The sequence below is a fragment of the Nicotiana sylvestris genome, chromosome 3, assembly GCF_000393655.2.
Source record: "Nicotiana sylvestris chromosome 3, ASM39365v2, whole genome shotgun sequence".
NCBI lineage: Eukaryota > Viridiplantae > Streptophyta > Magnoliopsida > Solanales > Solanaceae > Nicotiana > Nicotiana sylvestris.
The window spans coordinates 140,872,582-140,892,542 of record NC_091059.1 but is presented as its reverse complement, the minus strand read 5'-3'; the positions used below and the strand labels follow the sequence as shown (position 1 = coordinate 140,892,542).

At 36.1% G+C, this 19,961-nt stretch overlaps 1 protein-coding gene across 1 annotated transcript; it reads left to right on the top strand.

Annotated features, from left to right (window-relative positions):
• Positions 1–862: 862 nt before the first annotated feature.
• Positions 863–12,338, top strand: LOC104247563 (uncharacterized). The gene is made up of 17 exons (XM_070169902.1): positions 863–1,085; positions 1,637–1,696; positions 1,781–1,838; positions 1,933–2,871; positions 3,069–3,165; positions 3,259–3,391; positions 3,479–3,693; positions 3,792–4,129; positions 4,349–4,689; positions 4,904–5,173; positions 5,431–5,661; positions 7,781–7,891; positions 7,996–8,106; positions 9,315–9,369; positions 11,030–11,168; positions 11,270–11,329; positions 12,168–12,338. Exons 1-17 carry the CDS (start codon positions 863–865, stop codon positions 12,336–12,338), a joined length of 3,552 nt encoding a protein of 1,183 aa, XP_070026003.1.
• The last annotated feature ends 7,623 nt before the right edge of the window (positions 12,339–19,961 follow it).

Here is a 19,961-nt window from a genome sequence, read left to right as displayed (position 1 = left end):
TCCAAAACAAAAAGATAGATCAATAAGCTAATTTTGATCAATGGAATTACCTTAGTGAAATAAGGTTGAGTGGTGAAGAACCTGTCCAGAAACACTGATTTCTCTTGTCCAAATATTTCTAGCGCTTTCATACATCGAAGTCGAATTTAATTTATCACAGTTTGTTTTCAGTGAGATTGTAACTTGCATCATACAATGTGTGTGATGATCACACTGAACAATAGTTGCACAAACATTATACGTAATTGATTAGATAAAAAATATATTCACTGCTAAGCAAATTGTTTTATTTGCTCCAAATAGCTGCAAAATTTAAAATAACAATATTTTTTACATTGTTTGTGCAATTGTAGACTACACATATACTTATGATGACTATATTGGACAAGGATTCAGCCTGGTATTAGGTATAATAATAATAATAATAATAATAATAATAATAATAATAATAATAATAATAATAATAATAATAATAATAATAATAAAATAAAATAAGAAGATGCTGAAATGAACGTTATGCTTTGCTGGATTTACTAGGATGATTTCATAACCAAAATCATTAATGAGGATTTTTAAGGATATACAAATTAATATAAAGCCAATTTGTTTGCCAGTGATGTATGACATGTCTCTGAGACATGAGCCCTCAGTGATTAGTATGCCATTTTTTGGTCTCCTAGATAGAATATTTAATAGATATTGTGTTATGTGATATTAAAAATATAATTTATGTCTTTTTTAAACATCTCATGAGAACTTCTGCTGGGAATATTTATAGGTGAAAAGGAAAATTGAACTGCAATAAACTGATGTATTCTAAAGAACCAAACAATTACTCATATGAAGAAAAAAGAAGGCTTCAATGCAGCTCAAACGACGTGATACGCAGAGCCAAATATCTGCTCGTAGAAAGGAAGCGATGTTGTTATCGCGACGTATGAGAAGACAAAATTTTGCAAAGCACAACCTTCTTGAAAGTCTGATTGTTGCTGTCCCAGAGCAGGCAACATCATCTTGGGACAAAACAGGATTTCTAAAACAAACTGCTCTTACCATACGAGAACCTCCTTCCCTTGCGGAAAAAGGTTAGATTTTTGTACTCATATTTAGAAACCATATGTTATTAATACATTGGTTCTCATGTATTTTGCTTGGAAACTTAGTATAATACCTTATTTATCTTATGTGCCTACAAGCTAAAATACTCAAATAGTATGTGCTCTATTGCACTCTACTTAGCACATGTTGAAGCTTCACTGTACACTTTTAAACGCTTTCGATGTTGTGTTACTAGGTACCAACCATCAAGCTTGCCTGACTATATTGCGTGATAATTTATAAAAAGGAAAGGGTATATTGGATACCCCTATCATTTGTGAAACAGGTAACCATATCCTTCTCTTCTTTAAAAAGGTTATATTGTTACTCATGTTTATACATTATATATTATTAGGACAAGGATGCTTCTTAATTTTGCTTGGAGATTGAGTATGATATCTTACTTATCTTATATGTGCATAAAAATTAAAATACAAAAATACCATTGTCTTACACTTTATTTTGGATCTACTGCGGCTTCACTGTACACTTTTAAATGTCTTGGCTTTTCTATTTAATAGCTGCCAGTCTTCAACAGTGATGGATAATCTAGAAAAAGAAAATTCTATATTGGGTCCCCCTATCATTCGTGAAACAGGTAAACCTGCGTTTAGATTATATTTTCTTTGAGAATAACATATTGTTTGTACATTACTGTAATCTGTGACTATTTGTATATAAGGGTCCACGTCGGGTACATCTAAACTGCCTCCTGTTTCCTTGCGCTGTTCCAATCAAAGGTTTGCATAAACTTTATATTTTAATAATGTCCACCATACGTGTGCCTTCATGTTTCGTTTTTTTAATAACACTTCTTATATATTCAGCTCATAGCCGGGCCAGAAAGGTGTGTTTGGCTGCTAAAGAGCAACGAAGTGACTATGTTGCTCTAAAAAATATTCTGCACTACCAATACTGTCGTGCAAAGAGGTTTGAATATGAACATCCAAGATTTTGCTGTAACAGTGGTGCAATAAGGTCGACATCTCATAAAATGCTACCTGAATTATCAGAGTTATACTTTGGAAATACTAAAGAATCTGAAAACTTTCAAACTTATATTAGAACGTACAACAACATATTTGCATTTACTTCACTTGGTGTAAAGTATGATAAAGAGCTAGCGAGAAAAAATTGTGGTATCTACACATTTAGAGTCCATGGAAAAATATATCATTTTATAGATGATTTAATTCCTTCCAATGAAAAACCCAGGAATTTACAGTTGTACTTCTATGATCATGATCATGAACTAGCCAATAGGATGGCTTGTTCGACAAGAACTAATGAATCAATAGTGAAAAAGTTGATGGACATATTGAAAGTAAATCCATACACTATTTTCCTAAAATGTCTCTTAAATGTTCCTCAATTATCTGATTTCTATATTGCTCTTAAATGTCACTCAACCTTAGATCAACGGACATATAACTTACCCAGCTCATCAGAGATTGCAGCATTATGGCTTGAAGAAAATCCTATAGACATTTATGCACCACATATTCGAATTTACACCGATAGCAATAGAGCTCGATTAGTACATTATTATTATGGATGTTATGATCAGTTATTATTTTCCTTTGGTGAAAAAGGATGGCATTGTGAAATCAAAAAAACTATTCAAACAAATATTGTGACGAAACATAGAACTTACTGTGAACATGAACAGTTGCCCAGTATATCAAACATGTGTTCAGTTGATGGATTTCTTGATATGGAAGACGAATCCTTACAAAAAGGAAAACGAAAAAGAGATACAGTGTCTTGTCGAGAGTGTTACTGTTATAGCTTTCAAATAAGAGATAATGAAACAAATGAAGTGATACATTATGGAAGAATATTCCAACAATTTATAGTGGATGCATATATAAAACTTGAAACACAAAGATTAGACTTCTTCTCATTTAATCCAGATTTATTTAGAATTGAAGTCTTGCAATGACTCCTTGATATTTTAAGATTTGGTGAAGGGAAGCCTCTAAAATTGAAAAGAAAATGTTCCTCCCTGTTACATTTATAAGGGGACCAAGGGACATGCGCCGACGATACATGGATGCTATCGCATTGGTACAATATTTTGGAAAACCTGATTTCTTTATAACAATGACATGTAATTCTTCTTGGCCAGAAATAAAAGAACATTTGTCACTAGCTGATTAGGTACAAAACAGACCTGATTTAGTTAGTAGAGTTTTCAGAGCAAAGGTAGAAGAATTAAAGACGGATATTATAAAAAGACAAATCTTTGGAAGAGTTGCTGGATTCATGTATACTATAGAATTTCAAAAACGTGGTATTCCACATGCTCATTTCCTTATTATACTTGCTGATGAACATAAATTACTTACTCTTGAATCTTATGATAAATTTGTCTGTGCAGAATTGCCTGATTCTAAAAAAGATCGCGATCTATATTCACTTGCTATTAAACATATGATGCATGGTCCTTCTGGAAAGGTAAATCCTACAAATATTTGCATGAAAAATAATAACTGCAAATTCAAGTATCCAAAAGATTTTGCTGAACAGACATTAAAAGGAAAGAAATCATATCCAATATATAGAAGGAGAAGAACCGGAGAAGCTGTAGAAGAGGTGAGTTTCTCGATAATTCTTTGGTAGTTCCATATAATCCATTTTTTCTATGCAAGTATAATTGTCATATGAATGTTGAAGTTTGTTCTGATATCAAGGTAGTGAAATATATTTACAAATATATTTGCAAAGGACACGATAAAATTACATTTCATATACATGCTAGTGATACAGATATAGACATAGATGAAATAAAAGAATATCAATATGCTATATGGGTTTCTCCTCCAGAAGCTGCATGGCGATTATTTCGCTTCCCAATAAGTGAAATGACTCCAAGTGTTTTTCACCTTCAGTTATATTTAGAAGGACAACAATTTGTCTCTTTTAAAAGTATTGAGAATGTTGATAGAATACTGAGTAATTCGATGATTCAAAAAATAATGTTAACTGAATTCTTTGTTATGAACAGAACAAATAAAGATGCTATGCAACTGTTATTATTATATAAAGAATTTCCTGAGTACTTTGTATGGTCATTTAAAGAAAAAATGTGGACACATCGAAAACAATGTAATGTAATTGGATATATTGTAGCATGTCATCCAACAGAAGGAGAAAGATATTATCTTAGATTATTGTTGATGAACGTTAGAGGACCAAAATCATAGCAGGACTTATGTAAAGTTGACGGTAAATGTTATAATACATTTAGAGAGGCTGCAGAAAAAAGAGGATTGTTATACTGTGATAACAACTTGGTTGAATGTATATCTGAAGCTACAAATTATCAAATGCTATATAGTTTAAGTCGTTTATTTGCAACATTATTGGTGTACTGTAATCCCACTAATCCAGCAGAACTTTGGAAACAATTTGAAGATTCAATGTCCGAAGATTTTAAGAATATACGTAACATGAATGCTAAAGATATTTGTTTTATGGCTTTAAATCATATTAATGATATTTTGCATTTGATGGGACGTGATATTAATGAATATAATCTTATTCCTGAGAAAATTAAACCTTCAACTGCTATCAGAGAAACCAATGACTGTCAGTGAAAGAAATATCATTATTAGAGAAGAAGATTTGCTTCTAGAGAGAAAATTAAATACTGAACAACGAAAAGCATATGACACCATTCTTGATAGGATATTTTCTAACAAATCGGGAGCATATTTCGTTGACGGACCTGGACGAACTGGAAAAACTTTTCTATATCATGATTTATTAGTTGTTGTATGATCAAAATGTTTTGTCGTTTTAGCAACAGCAAGTTTAGGTGTTGTGGCTTTGATCCTCCCAGGAGGACGAACTACTCACTCCCTCTTTAAATGTCCTATTGATATCGATGAACAATATTCTTGCAACATTAGTAAGCAAAGCGCACTTGCAACTTTAATACGTGATGCAAAACTGATTGTCTGGGATGAAGTATCTATGGCAAAAAAGAAAGTGATAGAAACTTTTTATATTCTCTTGAAGGATCTAATGGATACAAATGCTCTATTTGCAGGAAAAATAGTTGTTTTCGGTGGTAATTTTAGACAAACTCTCTCGGTTGTTAGGAGTGGGAAAAAAGAAAATTTTATTCAAGAAAGCTTATTATATTCTGAAGTTTGGAATCAACTAGAAAACTACGATTATTAGAAAATATGCGTGCAAAGACAGATCCTACCTTTTGTGAATATTTGATGAGAATTGAAAATGGACAAGAAAAAACAAATAGCCATAACAAAATCGAAATCCCTAATTGTTTTGTTATCCCTTTCATTTCTGAAAATCAATCATTAGATCTGTTGCTTAGAGTTACTTATCCAGATCTACATACATGTTTTTCCGATGTATCTTCTATAACTTCGCGTGTAATTCTGACAACCAAAAATGACTTTGTTGATGAAATAAATGATTTGCTCATAGCTCAAATTCCTGGTGATCCTAAAACATATGTTGCATTTGATGAGACTATTGAAGCAAACGATCAAAGTCACTATGAAGATTTTTTGCATACTTTACATCCTGCTGGTTTACCTCCCCATAAATTGACCTTGAAAAAGAATTGTCCTATTATGTTGTTACAAAAGTTAAATCCATGCGAAGGTTTATGCAATGGTACACGACTTATATGTTGTGCTCTTCGAAAACATGTTATAAGTGCTAAAATTGCCACTGGGGACTTTAAGAATACGCATGTATTTATTCCTAGAATACCATTATTATCATCAGCGAATGAAAATTTGCCTATTCCTTTCAAAAGAACACAATTTCCTGTGAGATTATGTTTTTCTATGACAATAAATAAAGCTCAAGGTCAAACATTGGACTTCGTGGGAGTTTATTTATGCGAACCTGTTTTTTCCCACGGTCAACTCTACGTAGCTCTATCAAGAGCAAAAGGTTCCAATTGTGTAAAATTGTTAATTCGACCAACCACAACAGATAACGATGATAATCATTAAACTTACAATATAGTGTATAATAAAATCATTAAAAAGCTTTTCGATAAATAGTTCCACTGGATGGCCCCAAGTTTGTTCTTATAATGTGATCATATAATTCATAGAAAGTTGGCTTGAGGTTTGGCATCATCGCAGGAATTACTCTGGTGTTATTACAGAGGTATTTTAACCATTACCTGTATGCTTATTATTCATTTAACGATTCTTGTTGAAACATATTTTTTGCACTTTTACTATGTAATAACAAAAGGTTAACTTCTGTTCTTGCAAATCTTTGCTAAACTTTTATCGTTCTTTTTAACGCGCAATAAATAGCTCAATATTGTATCTATTTGATTTTACTATTTCTATGGCATGTATAATATGCTCCATCTCTGTCTTATTTTGTCTATCTATCTTACTTTCTTTTTCTTGCTTCAATAATATTTGATAATCCAGATGCATTTTCTTGCATCAATACTATTAAGTTCTTTCATGCTAATAATTTAGAACATAACTACTGTATGATGAAGAAAATTTAAAGCTCACTAACGGAAAATTAAAAAAAAAGTATTATAGCTGATGTATTCATATCATTTAGATACTTGCTTGGTGACATACTTGAAAAACTGGATGGTTACTTTAACATTTCTTTTTCTATAAGATTGATTCTCGCTTAACTATTACAACTAATTCTTATGTGAAGAACCAGAAGGAACTCCATTTATACTGTAACCCAACCGGACCCAATTCCAAATAAAGGAGGACGGTTTACTGTCTCTTAAAAGCAACATCGCTAACTATATGTATATGTATCAAAATTATTACCAATTTTAGTTTTATTGTGACTAACTTCTACTTTCTTTTTTGTGCTTATTAATTAGGAATTGCATTTGCATTTCAAAATTTTACAAGATAAGGACGTATCATATGCCTGGAATAAAGCGGGTAGAACGTATCAAACTACTATGTTATATATTTTGATTAAATTACAGTTAAACTCTTCTGACTACTTTATTTCAATTTACAAAATTTCAAGTATTAGACTCATGAACATACTTCCAAGTAATTATATCTACATGTGTGCCCCATACACTAATTTTCATTTTGCTGTTTAGGAAGTGGAAGTTGCCAAAAAATCAGGGCAGTCTTCTGATGCTAAAGTTAAGTGTGAAATGGGGTACCCCACATGTTTGGCTGGAGAATCACAAAAAGTTGATGCAAAATCATGTTGATAATTCTTTGTTGTGTGGTGAACTTCTTTCTTCTTATATTGATAGTTTTGCACATAATCTTGGCTCTTCTACGAAACGGTTACACAACCTGTGTAATTTTGAAGCTGGATACTTTCAAATTAGATATTGATTGTCCATTCAATTTGATCGATTGGATTTACAGTGTCTTGACTAATTGATTATGGATTTTAATTTAGATTATCATTGGCATTTCAGCTGGTTCTACGTCAAGCATACATATGGAAGGCACACAAATCACCAGCTACTGATAAAAGGAATTAATGATGAGAAGCCATCAATTATGAGAGAGCCTAGCCTAGCCAACAGAATTTGACTTCAACTCATGGATCCTTTAAGAGGTATTTGGCTACAAAAAGACAGGTGATTTAATATCCTTCCATGTATCTGCCTTTAGTTATTCTACTTGCCACTGTTTAATCAACCTTACATTCACTCTGTGTACTATTTAAGACTTTAGCAATGAATCTGGAAGTTTATCATATTATATGTCTTCTTATTCTGACCAATGTGTTTCTCAGTGCTACTTAAGCAGCCAATGGGTTAGAATATCATCTAAGAATGGTGAAATATCACATCTTTTCCTGTCTTTTAGAAGATATTTTCAGTACTGAGGAGGTCTGTTCCTCCTAGACATGCTCAATTATAATTCTTTTTCCTTTTTCTAGAAAGCTCATACACAAATGAAAAAAGGTGGTATTTTCTAGGACATCAGTCTGGAAGATTTGTCAGAGGTTTGACAAAGGAGAGCAATCCAAAGCAGATGCTGAAAAGAGCAGGTTTTTTTTACCTTTCCTTTTATTATACTCTAACATATCTCACATAACATATATACAGATTCATTCTAATGTCATAGAGCAGAGATGAGTGAAGTTAGAGTTCTTGAATAGCCCCAGTTACTCTTTGGATCATGCCTCAAACTATCAAATCTCTCTTAGTATCATCTATGTATACTTTCAAAATATACAATTGTATTGAAAGTTGTGAGATAGAGTTGAGATTATAGTTGATTCGTAAGCCTTGAGGGCACTTGTGGTCCAGTTACGCCTGAGTATACTTTCCCAGTCATAATTGTTTGAAGAACAAGATATGTCTATTGTGATCTAAAATCTTACGGCGGAATTTTGCTGACCTATACGTACACTAGAATATGGCGACTACGCCTGCAGTGAACTAACAACGCATAACAACTACTGACTATTCACTCCTTTAATTCTCCATCAATATCAAAATTGTTCTTGACCTCTGTATTTTCTCCGTTAACTGTCGATTTCTCTCTTTGATTCATCTTCTGTCAATATCAATACTTCTGGTAAGGCTTTCTCTATTATTGTATTCCCCTGTTTTTTAATTGGCTTTGATTCTTGCTTTCATAGTGTTTATTAAGAATATCTGAACAAAAAAAAGGAACAAGAAAAGTTGCAATAGGATCACACCTTGAAATGATCAGCCTTATATATGCTGGTAAATTATTCAAAGGTGGTGATGGAACTGAGAAGTTAAGCTAATTGGCTATCAAATGAAAAAAACCAAAAATATTCAATTCACAAATCCATAGTCTTTTTGAAATATGGACCCTGAAGCTGATTTATGTTTCATCCTTAAATATTATCATTATGTTTACAAATTACTTCTCTAGGCACATGTTGTCAGGGTATCTTCGAGACGTTTGAGCTAATAACATTTTCTATTTTTCATACTGTTAGTATTTAGTTACTTTCTCTAGATATTACCAATCTCAGTAAACTTCATTATGTATTTCTGGGAAAATAACTTAAAAGTCTTGGATACTAGTGTCATCTGAGCATATGTGGTCATCTGTATATACATGGCTTAGTCCTGTCCAGCAAAGCTATATATATACCTTTAGCCTTTAGTGACTTATCTGTATAGAGACATGTAAAAGTGATTTTCAAAGTCTACAATGAAGTGAAACATAGGAGCTTCCAGCAATATGAAACTGATATGTGGTATTGCTTATGCTCAGGCAAAGCACCATTGAGTGATATAGATCAATGTTTGAAATTAATGAGCAAGCGAAGGTACTACAAATACATGGAATCTGTAACTTCCACACCTAATATCCAAAACCAAGAGAGTTACTGGTACAGAATTTTACTCACCTGATCAGTTGTCTCCATTCCCATTAATTTACAACAGTGGTCTCTGTTGTCTCACCGGAGCCTTCTTTGTTGGTATTCCATGCTGTAATTGCTCTCTTTTGAAATGGTGTGATTCCTTTACACCAGTAGTAAAAATCTGTACATTTGTTTTGCTTATGCTATTCTAAAAGATAAGACTAATGAAATCAGTCCTTTTAACTTATAGGAGATATTAACTAAGTAACTATGTTGTACCAATGTATGTCATTTTAAATTTTATTAATTGAGTACATGATATGATATATCAAATTGTCGAACTTGGACAACTTTTAAAGAAAAAATTAATTACATTAGCGTGCTAACAGAAATATTTTTGAGCAGATTAAAAAGGTATGGTGAATGCTTTCCTTCATGTAATCTGCTTTGTTTGTTATTGAATAATTTGATTCTCAAAATGATGTGCAATTCCGGAGCTTCAGAGGTATGGTCATGTCCTTGAATCCATTATCAAAATTATTGAAGAATTAGCATATCAACAAGCAAAAGAAGTTGATCAACTGCTTTCAAAAGGCAAATATTTGGGTGATATTCATCCTTCCTCTCTTCCCCTTGGCCATCTTCCTTTCTTGTATACCCTTTCTACTATTAGCATTTTACCTATTCTCAACATCATCCATTATTCCAGCACTTTTCACTTTATTCTAAGAAATGAATCATGTCGATTTTTTAATCTTAATTAGAAAACTTCAGATACAATTAGCTTTCTCTGAATTTGCTGAAAGGGAAACATTTATTTGATTCTATTCTTTATAGGTCCTCTTCATGGGGTTCCGTATGGTTTGAAGGACATTATTGGCTTCCAAAACTTTCAAGGATCAAGTTCTTGATGTTGAAGCTTGGGTTTATAAGAGGGATTGATAAATTAATGAATGTAGAGCCCTCATCCTGAGGCACCCTGTACATGTATTTGTATAACTTATAGATATGGGTGATGCAAACTGAAATCTGTTGGTGTAGTTCTTATTGCAAAATTAGTCGTTGATTCTTTAGTATGTGGTATGATATCTGGTTTGGCGATAGAACAACAAACCCATAGAATGTGGAAGAATTTTCTACTATTTCATCAGCAAGGCCGTCTTCCTGTACCTCAGCAGATATATAGAGTTATTAAGCTATTACTAATACATGTATTTTGATTGAGGTAAACATATCTTCTAGTGTGGCAAATATGATATTACTTGTTTTGCTAGATGCTTATATCTGTTTGCGTATCTGCACGGTCGAAAGAATAGACTTGAACTAACTTTTCGTCATTCAATGATCCAAATCAATAGAATTTTAAAGATCTTATGTACCATGTGCCTTATCCTGAAATTGGTATAACAAAGATGGCCAACAAGAAGGAAAATTGTGTGCAATAGGTAAATGGTGATGAGCAAGATCATCCCCCCCCCCCCCCCCCCCAATGAACTTTGTGCTTGTAGATGGAATCCTCCATCAAGACTTAGAATGGAAGTTCCTGCCTTTCGTGTTAGTTTTACTTATTAGTAGGCAAAGTATATTCTTTTGACAACTGTGTCTTTGTGTACCTTGCTGCTAGGTGTGGTTTACTGCGTTGCAGCCCATTTTTGGAGTTGTTGGTCGTTCTGTACCCAGTTGCTAGGCCTGGTATTACTGCGTTGCCGCCCATTTTTGGAGCTGTTGGTCGTACTGGAATTATGAGCACATCTGAAAGCTTTGTACCACATTTCTTCCACAAAACACAATTTGATGTCATTTCATGTTATGCTTTATCTTTTATTATAATAGCACTGACACTTAAATCTGGTTGTTCAATTAGGACAAAGTAGAACCATTTTGTAGAAGTGCAGCAGATTGCGCAACGTCAATTACCTTCAATGTTTATTTTCTTCATTCATATACTTGTTTCAAAATTTACATCCTCGCCAAGGATTGTATTGGGAAAATTCAAAATTTCCAAGGTCATTGGGCCCGTAATTGTTCCTGATTTGCACACATCTACTATACTTTTTTTGATAAAATTTATCTTTTGGTACCAACTAATGAGTTCTGAATTAAACAGTCTTACCAAAAATTATGGTATCGCCTATTTTTATTTCAGAATCTCTATTAGATACTTGTTCTTTTTTATATTCGAGAGTATAATTAGCCGCTCCTGCTGTCTGCTTTACTTGAAAAATTCTTTTATAAGTAAATTTCTGTTTCCACATTCCATAGAACTGAACTAGCATATTCTCCTTCCTATACTTCAAATGAAAATTGGATGTTTTCAGGCGTTGATGCACTGTGTTTGTGGTGGTGAGATTTTTCTATTAGGCACAAAGTTAGTTTAGACATGAAATGTTTGAGATATCTTATTAGTTGCATAGGGATTGATTATGGGATTTCACAATGAGGATGCTCTTCTGATTTGGTGAATTATTGTAGAATTTAAGGTTGTTGGGATGCATATTGCTTCTGTTTTTTTTAGCATTCTTGTGGCTATTGTATGTATCTAATTCTATGTTGGTTGGTGAATGAAGAGATAATAATATTAGGCTGATGAATAAAATATGTAACAGCTTTTACCTTTTGTGAAAATAGTATGTGATTTGGTACCAAACTGGCACTATAAAATTTTGTAGTCATATTTCTTGTAGTTAAATATGCTTTGTCAGTTATTAAAAACATATTATTAAATTGTTCTTCTATTCGTAAGATTGTGATTCGTGTTCTAGGCTTCTGCAGCTGGTCGCTCTGTTGTAGCTGATGTCAAAAGTGCTGGTGTTATAGGAGCTGCATCAGGACTTGCAAAAATAGTCTATTCCAAGTATGAGCCTGCCGCCAAGGGACTTTACACCAAGTACGAGCCAATGAGCAATATGCAGCATCAGCTTGGCTCTCTCTAGGCTGGATTCCCATTGTTCCTAAAGTTATTCAAGCAGTTGCTCCAACAGCTGCTTACTATTTTGGGAAGTACAATGAGATCGTTCAACAATCCACTCAGAAATGATACAAGGTTGATTGAGAAGATTTTTAAGGTGTTCAGCACTCAGCTTGTGGCTTCCAACGAAGGACCTTCTAATTTTACCTTTATGGTTCATACCTAGCTGTTTAGTTCTTTGTGAGGAGCTCAAGGATATGATCTGGAGTGCCTTGAAATAATTTTTATTTGTCTACTGTGTTGTGGATTTTGTATTGTATTTTAAGTAAATATTTGTGTTTGTCTATTCGGTTTTCATTGTTGAAAGTTGTGATGAGTTCTTTGTCTTTTTGGATGTCTCTGATACACAGCCAAATTTTGTTTGTTTGCAGTGTCTATATATCAGGATTGCTCATCTGTTCAAGACTTTCAAGTGCCTTGAGAGAAAAAATGAAGCTCTCCATAAAACTAAAAAGAAAATTTGGTTATTTTGCGGAATATAGAACGGGCATTAACAATATGGTCTTGACAATGCTATGCATGGAGTAAATTGATGTTTTTTATGGAGTCAAAAATCGAACAGCACTAATTTCTCCATCCTTTTGGAAAGAAAAAATAATTAATGCTATCATATATTTATAATTTTATGTACCCTTTTCCAGTTTGCTACTTTCGAGAAGTCTAAATTGTGTTAAATGAGACTACATGCATGTTGTTTGTTGCAAATAGATAGTAAGGGCATAGATAAGAGAGGGTTGCCCGAGTGATAAACACTCCCCACCTCCAACTTGAGACCGTGGATTCTAATTGGTGTGAAATATCATATCTTCATTGAATATATTTGGGTGCAAACTCTCGATTTTCATCTAATAGTTTCGTGAAGCTAAAGTTAATTCGCTTAGGAAGTCAACTTGCTTTTCACATAATTATCATGATAGTGATCATATGAATTTTATATGAGTCTTTCTAACTGCTACCGAACTTTCTTTGCTCGAGTTCTCTTTTTTAGCTCATTTAGTGGTCAAAGAGTACTTTTGAATTTTTAGTCAAATTTCAGTGTTGCAACAGCTTATTAGACGTAATAGTTTATTATTTTTTTTAATAGTACACATATTTATATCAGCAAGTGTTGTTGCAAATCTATATGTTTTTGGGTAACATATCAATTAGAAAGAGCATAATTAGAATAGTATAATTTTGTTCACGTTGGGCCTGGGCGAATATATTGATGATTGTGTAGTGGACGCTTATTTGTTTTATTCATAAAATGTAAAAATTGCACGGGCCGCCTATTTGGTCACCCCCATTTAACCTATACCCATTTTTTATAAACTTTTAACATGTACCCACTTTTTAAATAACTTCATCCCCCTTTCTCCTCCTCCTTCGTTTTCTTCTTCAAGTTACAAAACAAACTGGTATTTATCTCTAGAAGCAACGCTGTTTTAGTTATAAGGTCAATTTTTTTTAATTGAACAGTTCGGCAGTTGTACTTCTACTCCAAATTTACAGCAAATTAGTCTTAGGAAAACGTTTAAGTTAACAATAGGATGAGCTGTGAAATTTTGGAATTTTCGTATATTTATTCGTATTTGAGCTGAGAAGATATACACTATTTTTCTTTAAAAAATCACTGCTAATTATGGTGCTTCAGTTCTAGAGCTGAAGTTTGCCAGTTACAAAACAAAAACTTCGTCAGTTACATACACAAAAACTTCAGCTCTAGAGCTGAAGGTCGCCAGTTACAAAAACAAAAACTTCAGCGAGCTGAAGTTCGCCAGTTACAAAAACAAAAACTTCAGCTCTAGAGCTGAAGTTCACTAGTTAAAAAATAAAAAACTTCAGCTCTAGAGCTGAACTTCAGGCTCGTCTACTAGAATGCTAAAGTTTTGCGTGATTACCTTTGCTACTTCAGCCCCGTATGATGAAGTTATGCGAAAAGGCGAGTACGCTTGTAATTTTTTTGCAAAGCGGGCACAAGTTAAAACGTGATACAAAAAATAGGTATAGATGCAAATGCCCCTCATAAAATAGTACAGGACCATGCATGGTTGGCAGCTATAATTAATTTTGTCACGACCCCAAATACCGGACGTGATGGGGCCTAGCACACTACTAGGCAAGCCGAACTAACCAATATAATTACAACTCATTTATCAGTTAATAAGCCATTTTCTAACACAAGTTTTAAACATTAAATTTCATAATAACGTTTAAAACAACAGAAGATATGCGGAAAGTCGAGATAATAGGAAACTACACAACCTCATCAATTTGGTGTCACGAGTCTAGAGCCTCTAATACAAGTCTGAATACCTACTACATCAATAGTCTAGAAAATGCGGAAAGATAACAAGTTAGGAGGGAGAAACAGAGCTGCGGACGCCATGCAGTTACCTCGAAATCTTCAGCAACGCTAAATCAGCTGAAAGCCCTTACTCGGCCGCTCGAGCACCTGGATCTGCACACAAGGTGCATGGAGTAACGTGAGTGCGCCAACTCAGTAAGTAACTAAGGTAAATAAGGACTAACAGTAGTGACGAGTAGTTCAAAAACATATAACTGAATAATCAATAGAATAATGGGTCAACTTTACCGTTTAAAATCAATTCATCATAAAATCAACATTTCTAGTTTAAAACATTTGAAATCAGATACTTAGAAATATATCCAACTGAGGCTTATTAGAAAGGAGAGTGGAATCAGTGAAAACATCACAACATGGCCCATCGGGCAGCCTCTTAGTCACTCGTGACTCAACTCTCATCACTCAGTACTCACTCTCAGCACTCGGCTAATTAATATCTCATAATAACAAAAATCATAGTAACCGCTACGGCGTGCAGCCCGATCCATAATTTATAGTCGACTACGCTCACTGGGGGTGTGCAGACTCTGGAGGGGCTCTTACAACCCAAGCGTCATATCGCTGTGGCGCGCAGCCCGATCCAATATATATATCGTTGCGGCGTGTAGCCTGATCCATATGAGTATCGCTGCGGCGTGCAGCCCGATCCATAACTCACATTTATACAAATATCCTCACAATTAGCTTCTCAACCTCTTTCAGTCATTAACCTCATGGCCTCTCGGGCACAACAATAGAAATTAGGGAACTCAGCCCAAACTCCTCACAATTAGGGGTAGAGTGATAAAATCAGTTTTAATTATTTAAACAGGTAAAACAAGACTGAGGATATACTTCTAGCAAGTAAAGTAAGGAAAAATAGTCAAAATGCCCCTAAGGGTTTCTATAGGTCGGCACAAGGCCCCAAACATGGTATACAGCTCATAAGACAGTATAAATGACTGAAATACAGAATAATATAAAATTTCCAAATCAATTGCGCGGCATAATAGTCTCTACGGGACGAACCATGTCACAATCCCTACCGGTGCATGCCCACACGCTCATCACCTAGCATATGTGTTACCGCATTTATCAAAAACAAGTCAAATACCGGAGTTTGTACCCTCAGTTCCAGATTTATAATGGTTACTTGCCTCTAACCGGTGAAAATACTACTCTGTGATGCCTTTGCCCCTCAAATCGGCCTCCACTCGCGTCGAATCTATCCAAAATCGGAATCACGGCATCAAAATATGCTAAGGGAATGAAGCCCAAGCGAAAACAATCGAAAAATACCAAAAATCCCGAAATTGGCCAAACCTGACCCCTAGGCCCACGTCTCGAAACTCGATAAAAATCACACCAACGGAATCTTTATCCTCCCATGAGTCTATACATATCAAGAACACCAAAATCGGAGTCCAAATGACCCCTCAAATCCCCATTTAAAGGCCTCTTAAACTCAAGCCCTAATCCCCAATTTTCCCTCCTTAATCCCCACTAAAACCATGATTAATTAGTGGAAAAATGGTCTTAAACCCAAGTAATTAAGCTTAGGGAACTTACCCAACTGATATCTTTTGATTCCTCTTGAAATCCTATGCCTTAGCCTCTTTCCCGTCTTCAAAAATGGAGTTCTTTACAAAATTCACGAAGAAAGCAATATATACCTTCTGTCCAGGGATTTTCGCATCTGCGACCATCCCACCGCTTCTGTGGTACCGTATATGTGGCCAAATCGCCACTTCTGCGGTCCTTCACTTAAAATCCCAAGCCGTTTCTGCGCTCAGTCTTCTGCACCTGTGACTCCGTAGGTGCGGTCCCTGGCAAATTCTCAAAATCCGCCTCCACGGTTCCTCTCTCGCACGTGCAGTGTTGCGCCTGCGGTCTACAATCCGCCGGTGCGGAAATACCAGAAGCAGCAAATTTCAGAAGCTGCAATAAGTCTCAACCTCTCCGCCAACCATCCGAAATTACCCCGAGGCCCTCGGGACCTAAACCAAAGGCACAAACATATCCTAGTACCTTATTCAAACTTGTTCCAATAATCAAACACCTCAAACAACATCAAATCACCCAAAACACATCGGATTCAAGCCAAACTTTTCTAAAATCTTCCAAATTATGCTTTCGATCAAAACCCAACCAAACCACGTCCGAATGACCTGAAATTTTTCACACGCATCCCAAATAACACAACGGAACTACTGCAACTCTCGGAATTCCATTCCGACCCATATATCAAAATCTCGCCTACCAACCGGAAATTGCCAAAATATCAACTTCGCCAATTCAAGCCTAAATCTACTACGAACCTTCAAAATTCATTCCGATCACACTACTATGTCACAAATCACCTCCCGAAGCTAACCGAACCATCGGAACTCACATCCGAGCCATCTAACACATAAGTCAACATCTGGTTGACTTTTCCAACTTAAACTCACCTAAAGAGACTAAGTGTCTCAAACCTTACGAAATCCCTTCCGAACTCGATCTGACCAACCCGATACCACATAACACGGATAAACAAAGCAGAAATAGGGAAAACGGAGCGGTAACTCATGAGACGACTGTCCGAGTCTTCACATCCTCCCTAACTTAAACAAATGTTCGTCCTCGAACGTGTTAAGAAACATACCTGAAGCCTCAAACAGGTGAGGATATCTACTCCGCATCTCCCGCTCAGTCTCTTAGGTAGCCTCCTCTACGGGCCGACCTCTGCACTGCACTTTCACTGAAGCTATATCCTTTGACCTCAACATTCGAACCTGGCGACCCAAAATAGCTACTAGCTCCACATCATAAGTCAAATCATCATCCAACTGAACCGTGCTGAAATCCAAAACATGAGACGGATCCCCAATGTATTTTCGGAGCATAGAAATATGGAATACCGGGTGCACACTTGACAAGCTGGGTGGCAAAGCAAGCTCATAATCCACCTCCCTAATCCTCCGAAGCACCTCAAAAGACCCAATGAACCGAGAACTCAATTTTCCTTTCCTTCCAAATCTCATGACACCCTTCATGGGCGAGACCTTCAGCAAGACCTTCTTACCAACCATATAGGACACATCTCGAACCTTCCTGTTAGCATAACTCTTTTGTCTCGACTGCGCTATATGAAGTCTCTCCTGAATCACCTTCACCTTCTCCAAAGCATCTTATACCAAATCAGCCGCCAATAGCCTAGCCTCACCGGGCTCGAACCAACCAACTGGAGATCTACACCACCTCCCATACAAAGCCTCATATGGAGCCATCTGAATACTCGACTGGTAGCTATGTTATAGAAAAACTCTACAAGCGGTAGAAACTAATCCCATGACCCTCCGAAATCAATGACACAAGCACACAACATCTTCTACAATATCTGAATAGTGCGCTCGGACTGTCCGTCCGTCTGAGGGTGAAAAGTTGTGCTCAACTCAACCTGAGTACCCAACTCTCGCTGCACATACCTCAAAAACTGCGAAGTAAACTGAGTGCCTTTATCTGAAATGATGGAAACCAGAACACCATGCAAGTGAACAATCTCTCGGATATATATCCCTGCCAACCGCTCTGAAGAATAGGTAGTACATACGGGAATGAAGTGCGCGGACTTGGTCAGCCGATCCACAATCACCCAAATAGCATCGAACTTCTTCAAAGTCCATGGGAGTCCAACAACAAAGTCTATAGTGATCCTCTCCCACTTCCACTCAGGAATATCCATCTGCTGAAGCAAGCCACCCGGTCTCTGATGCTCATATTTCACCTGCTGACAATTGAGACACCGGGCTACAAATCCCACAATATCTTTCTTCATTCTTCTCCACTAATAGTGTTGCCTCAAATCCTGATACATTTTCGCGGCACCCGAATCAACTCCCGAAGTCCATCCACATTGGGCACACAAATCCGGTTGCATCCTCAATACCCCATCATTTCTAATGGTCACGTCTCTAGTATTGTCACGTTGAACTCTGTCCTTAAGGACGAGATAGTGCGGATCATCATACTGGCGTTCTCTGATGCGATCATATAAGGAAGACCGAGAAACCACACAAGCCAATACCCGACTGGGATCCGAAATATCTATCCTCACGAACCGATTGGCTAAGGCCTGAACATAAACTGCAAGAGGTCTCTTCTCAACTGGAATATACGCCAAACTCCCCATACTCACTGCCTTTCGGCTCAAAGCATCGGCCACCACATTGGCCTTTCCCAGATGATACAATATAGTGATTTCATAATCCTTAAGCAACTCCAACCATCTCTGCTGCCTCAAATTGAGATCCTTCTATTTGAACAAGTGCTGGAGGCTACGATGATCAGTAAACACCTCACAAGACACACCATACAAGTAATGCCTCCAAATCTTCAGCGCGTGAACTATGGCAGCCAACTCCAAATCATGAACGGGGTAGTTCTTCTCATGAGGCTTCAACTGATGAGAAGCATAAGCAATAACTCTTCCCTCCTGCATCAACACACAACCAATCCCAATTCTCAAAGTATCACAATACATGATATATGAACCCGAAGTTGATGGCAAAACTAGCATTGGAGCTGTGGTCAAAGCTATCTTGAGCTGATAAAAGCTCTCCTCACACTCGTACGACCATACAAATGACGCACCCTTCTGAGTCAACTTGGTCAAGGACGATGCGATAGATGAAAATCCCTGAACAAACCGGTGATAATAGCCCGCCAAACCAAGAAAGCTGCGAATCTCTGTGGCTGAGGACGATCTGGGCCAACTCTGAACTGCCTCTATTGTCTTCGGATCAACCTGAACACCCTCACTGGACACCACGTGCCCGAAGAAAGCCACCGAACTGAGCCAAAACTCACACTTGGAGAATTTTGCATAAAGCTTCTCCTCCCTCAATCTATGTAACACAACTCTCAAATGCTCCGTGTATTCCTCCTGACTACGCGAGTAACTAGAATATCATCAATGAAGACTATGACAAACGTGTCAAGATAAGGCCGGAACACACTATTCATAAAATGTATGAACGTTGTTGGGGCATTGGTCAGCCCAAATGACATCACCAAGAACTCATAATGACCATATCGGGTCCTGAAAGTTGTCTTAAGAATATCCGTCTCCCTGATCTTCAACTGATGATAACCTAAACGGAGATCAATCTTGGAGAACACTCTCGCTCCCTGAAGTTGGTCGAATAAATCATCAATGCGAGGCAAAGGATACTTGTTCTTAATTGTTACTTTGTTCAATTGCCTATAGTCAATGCACATTCT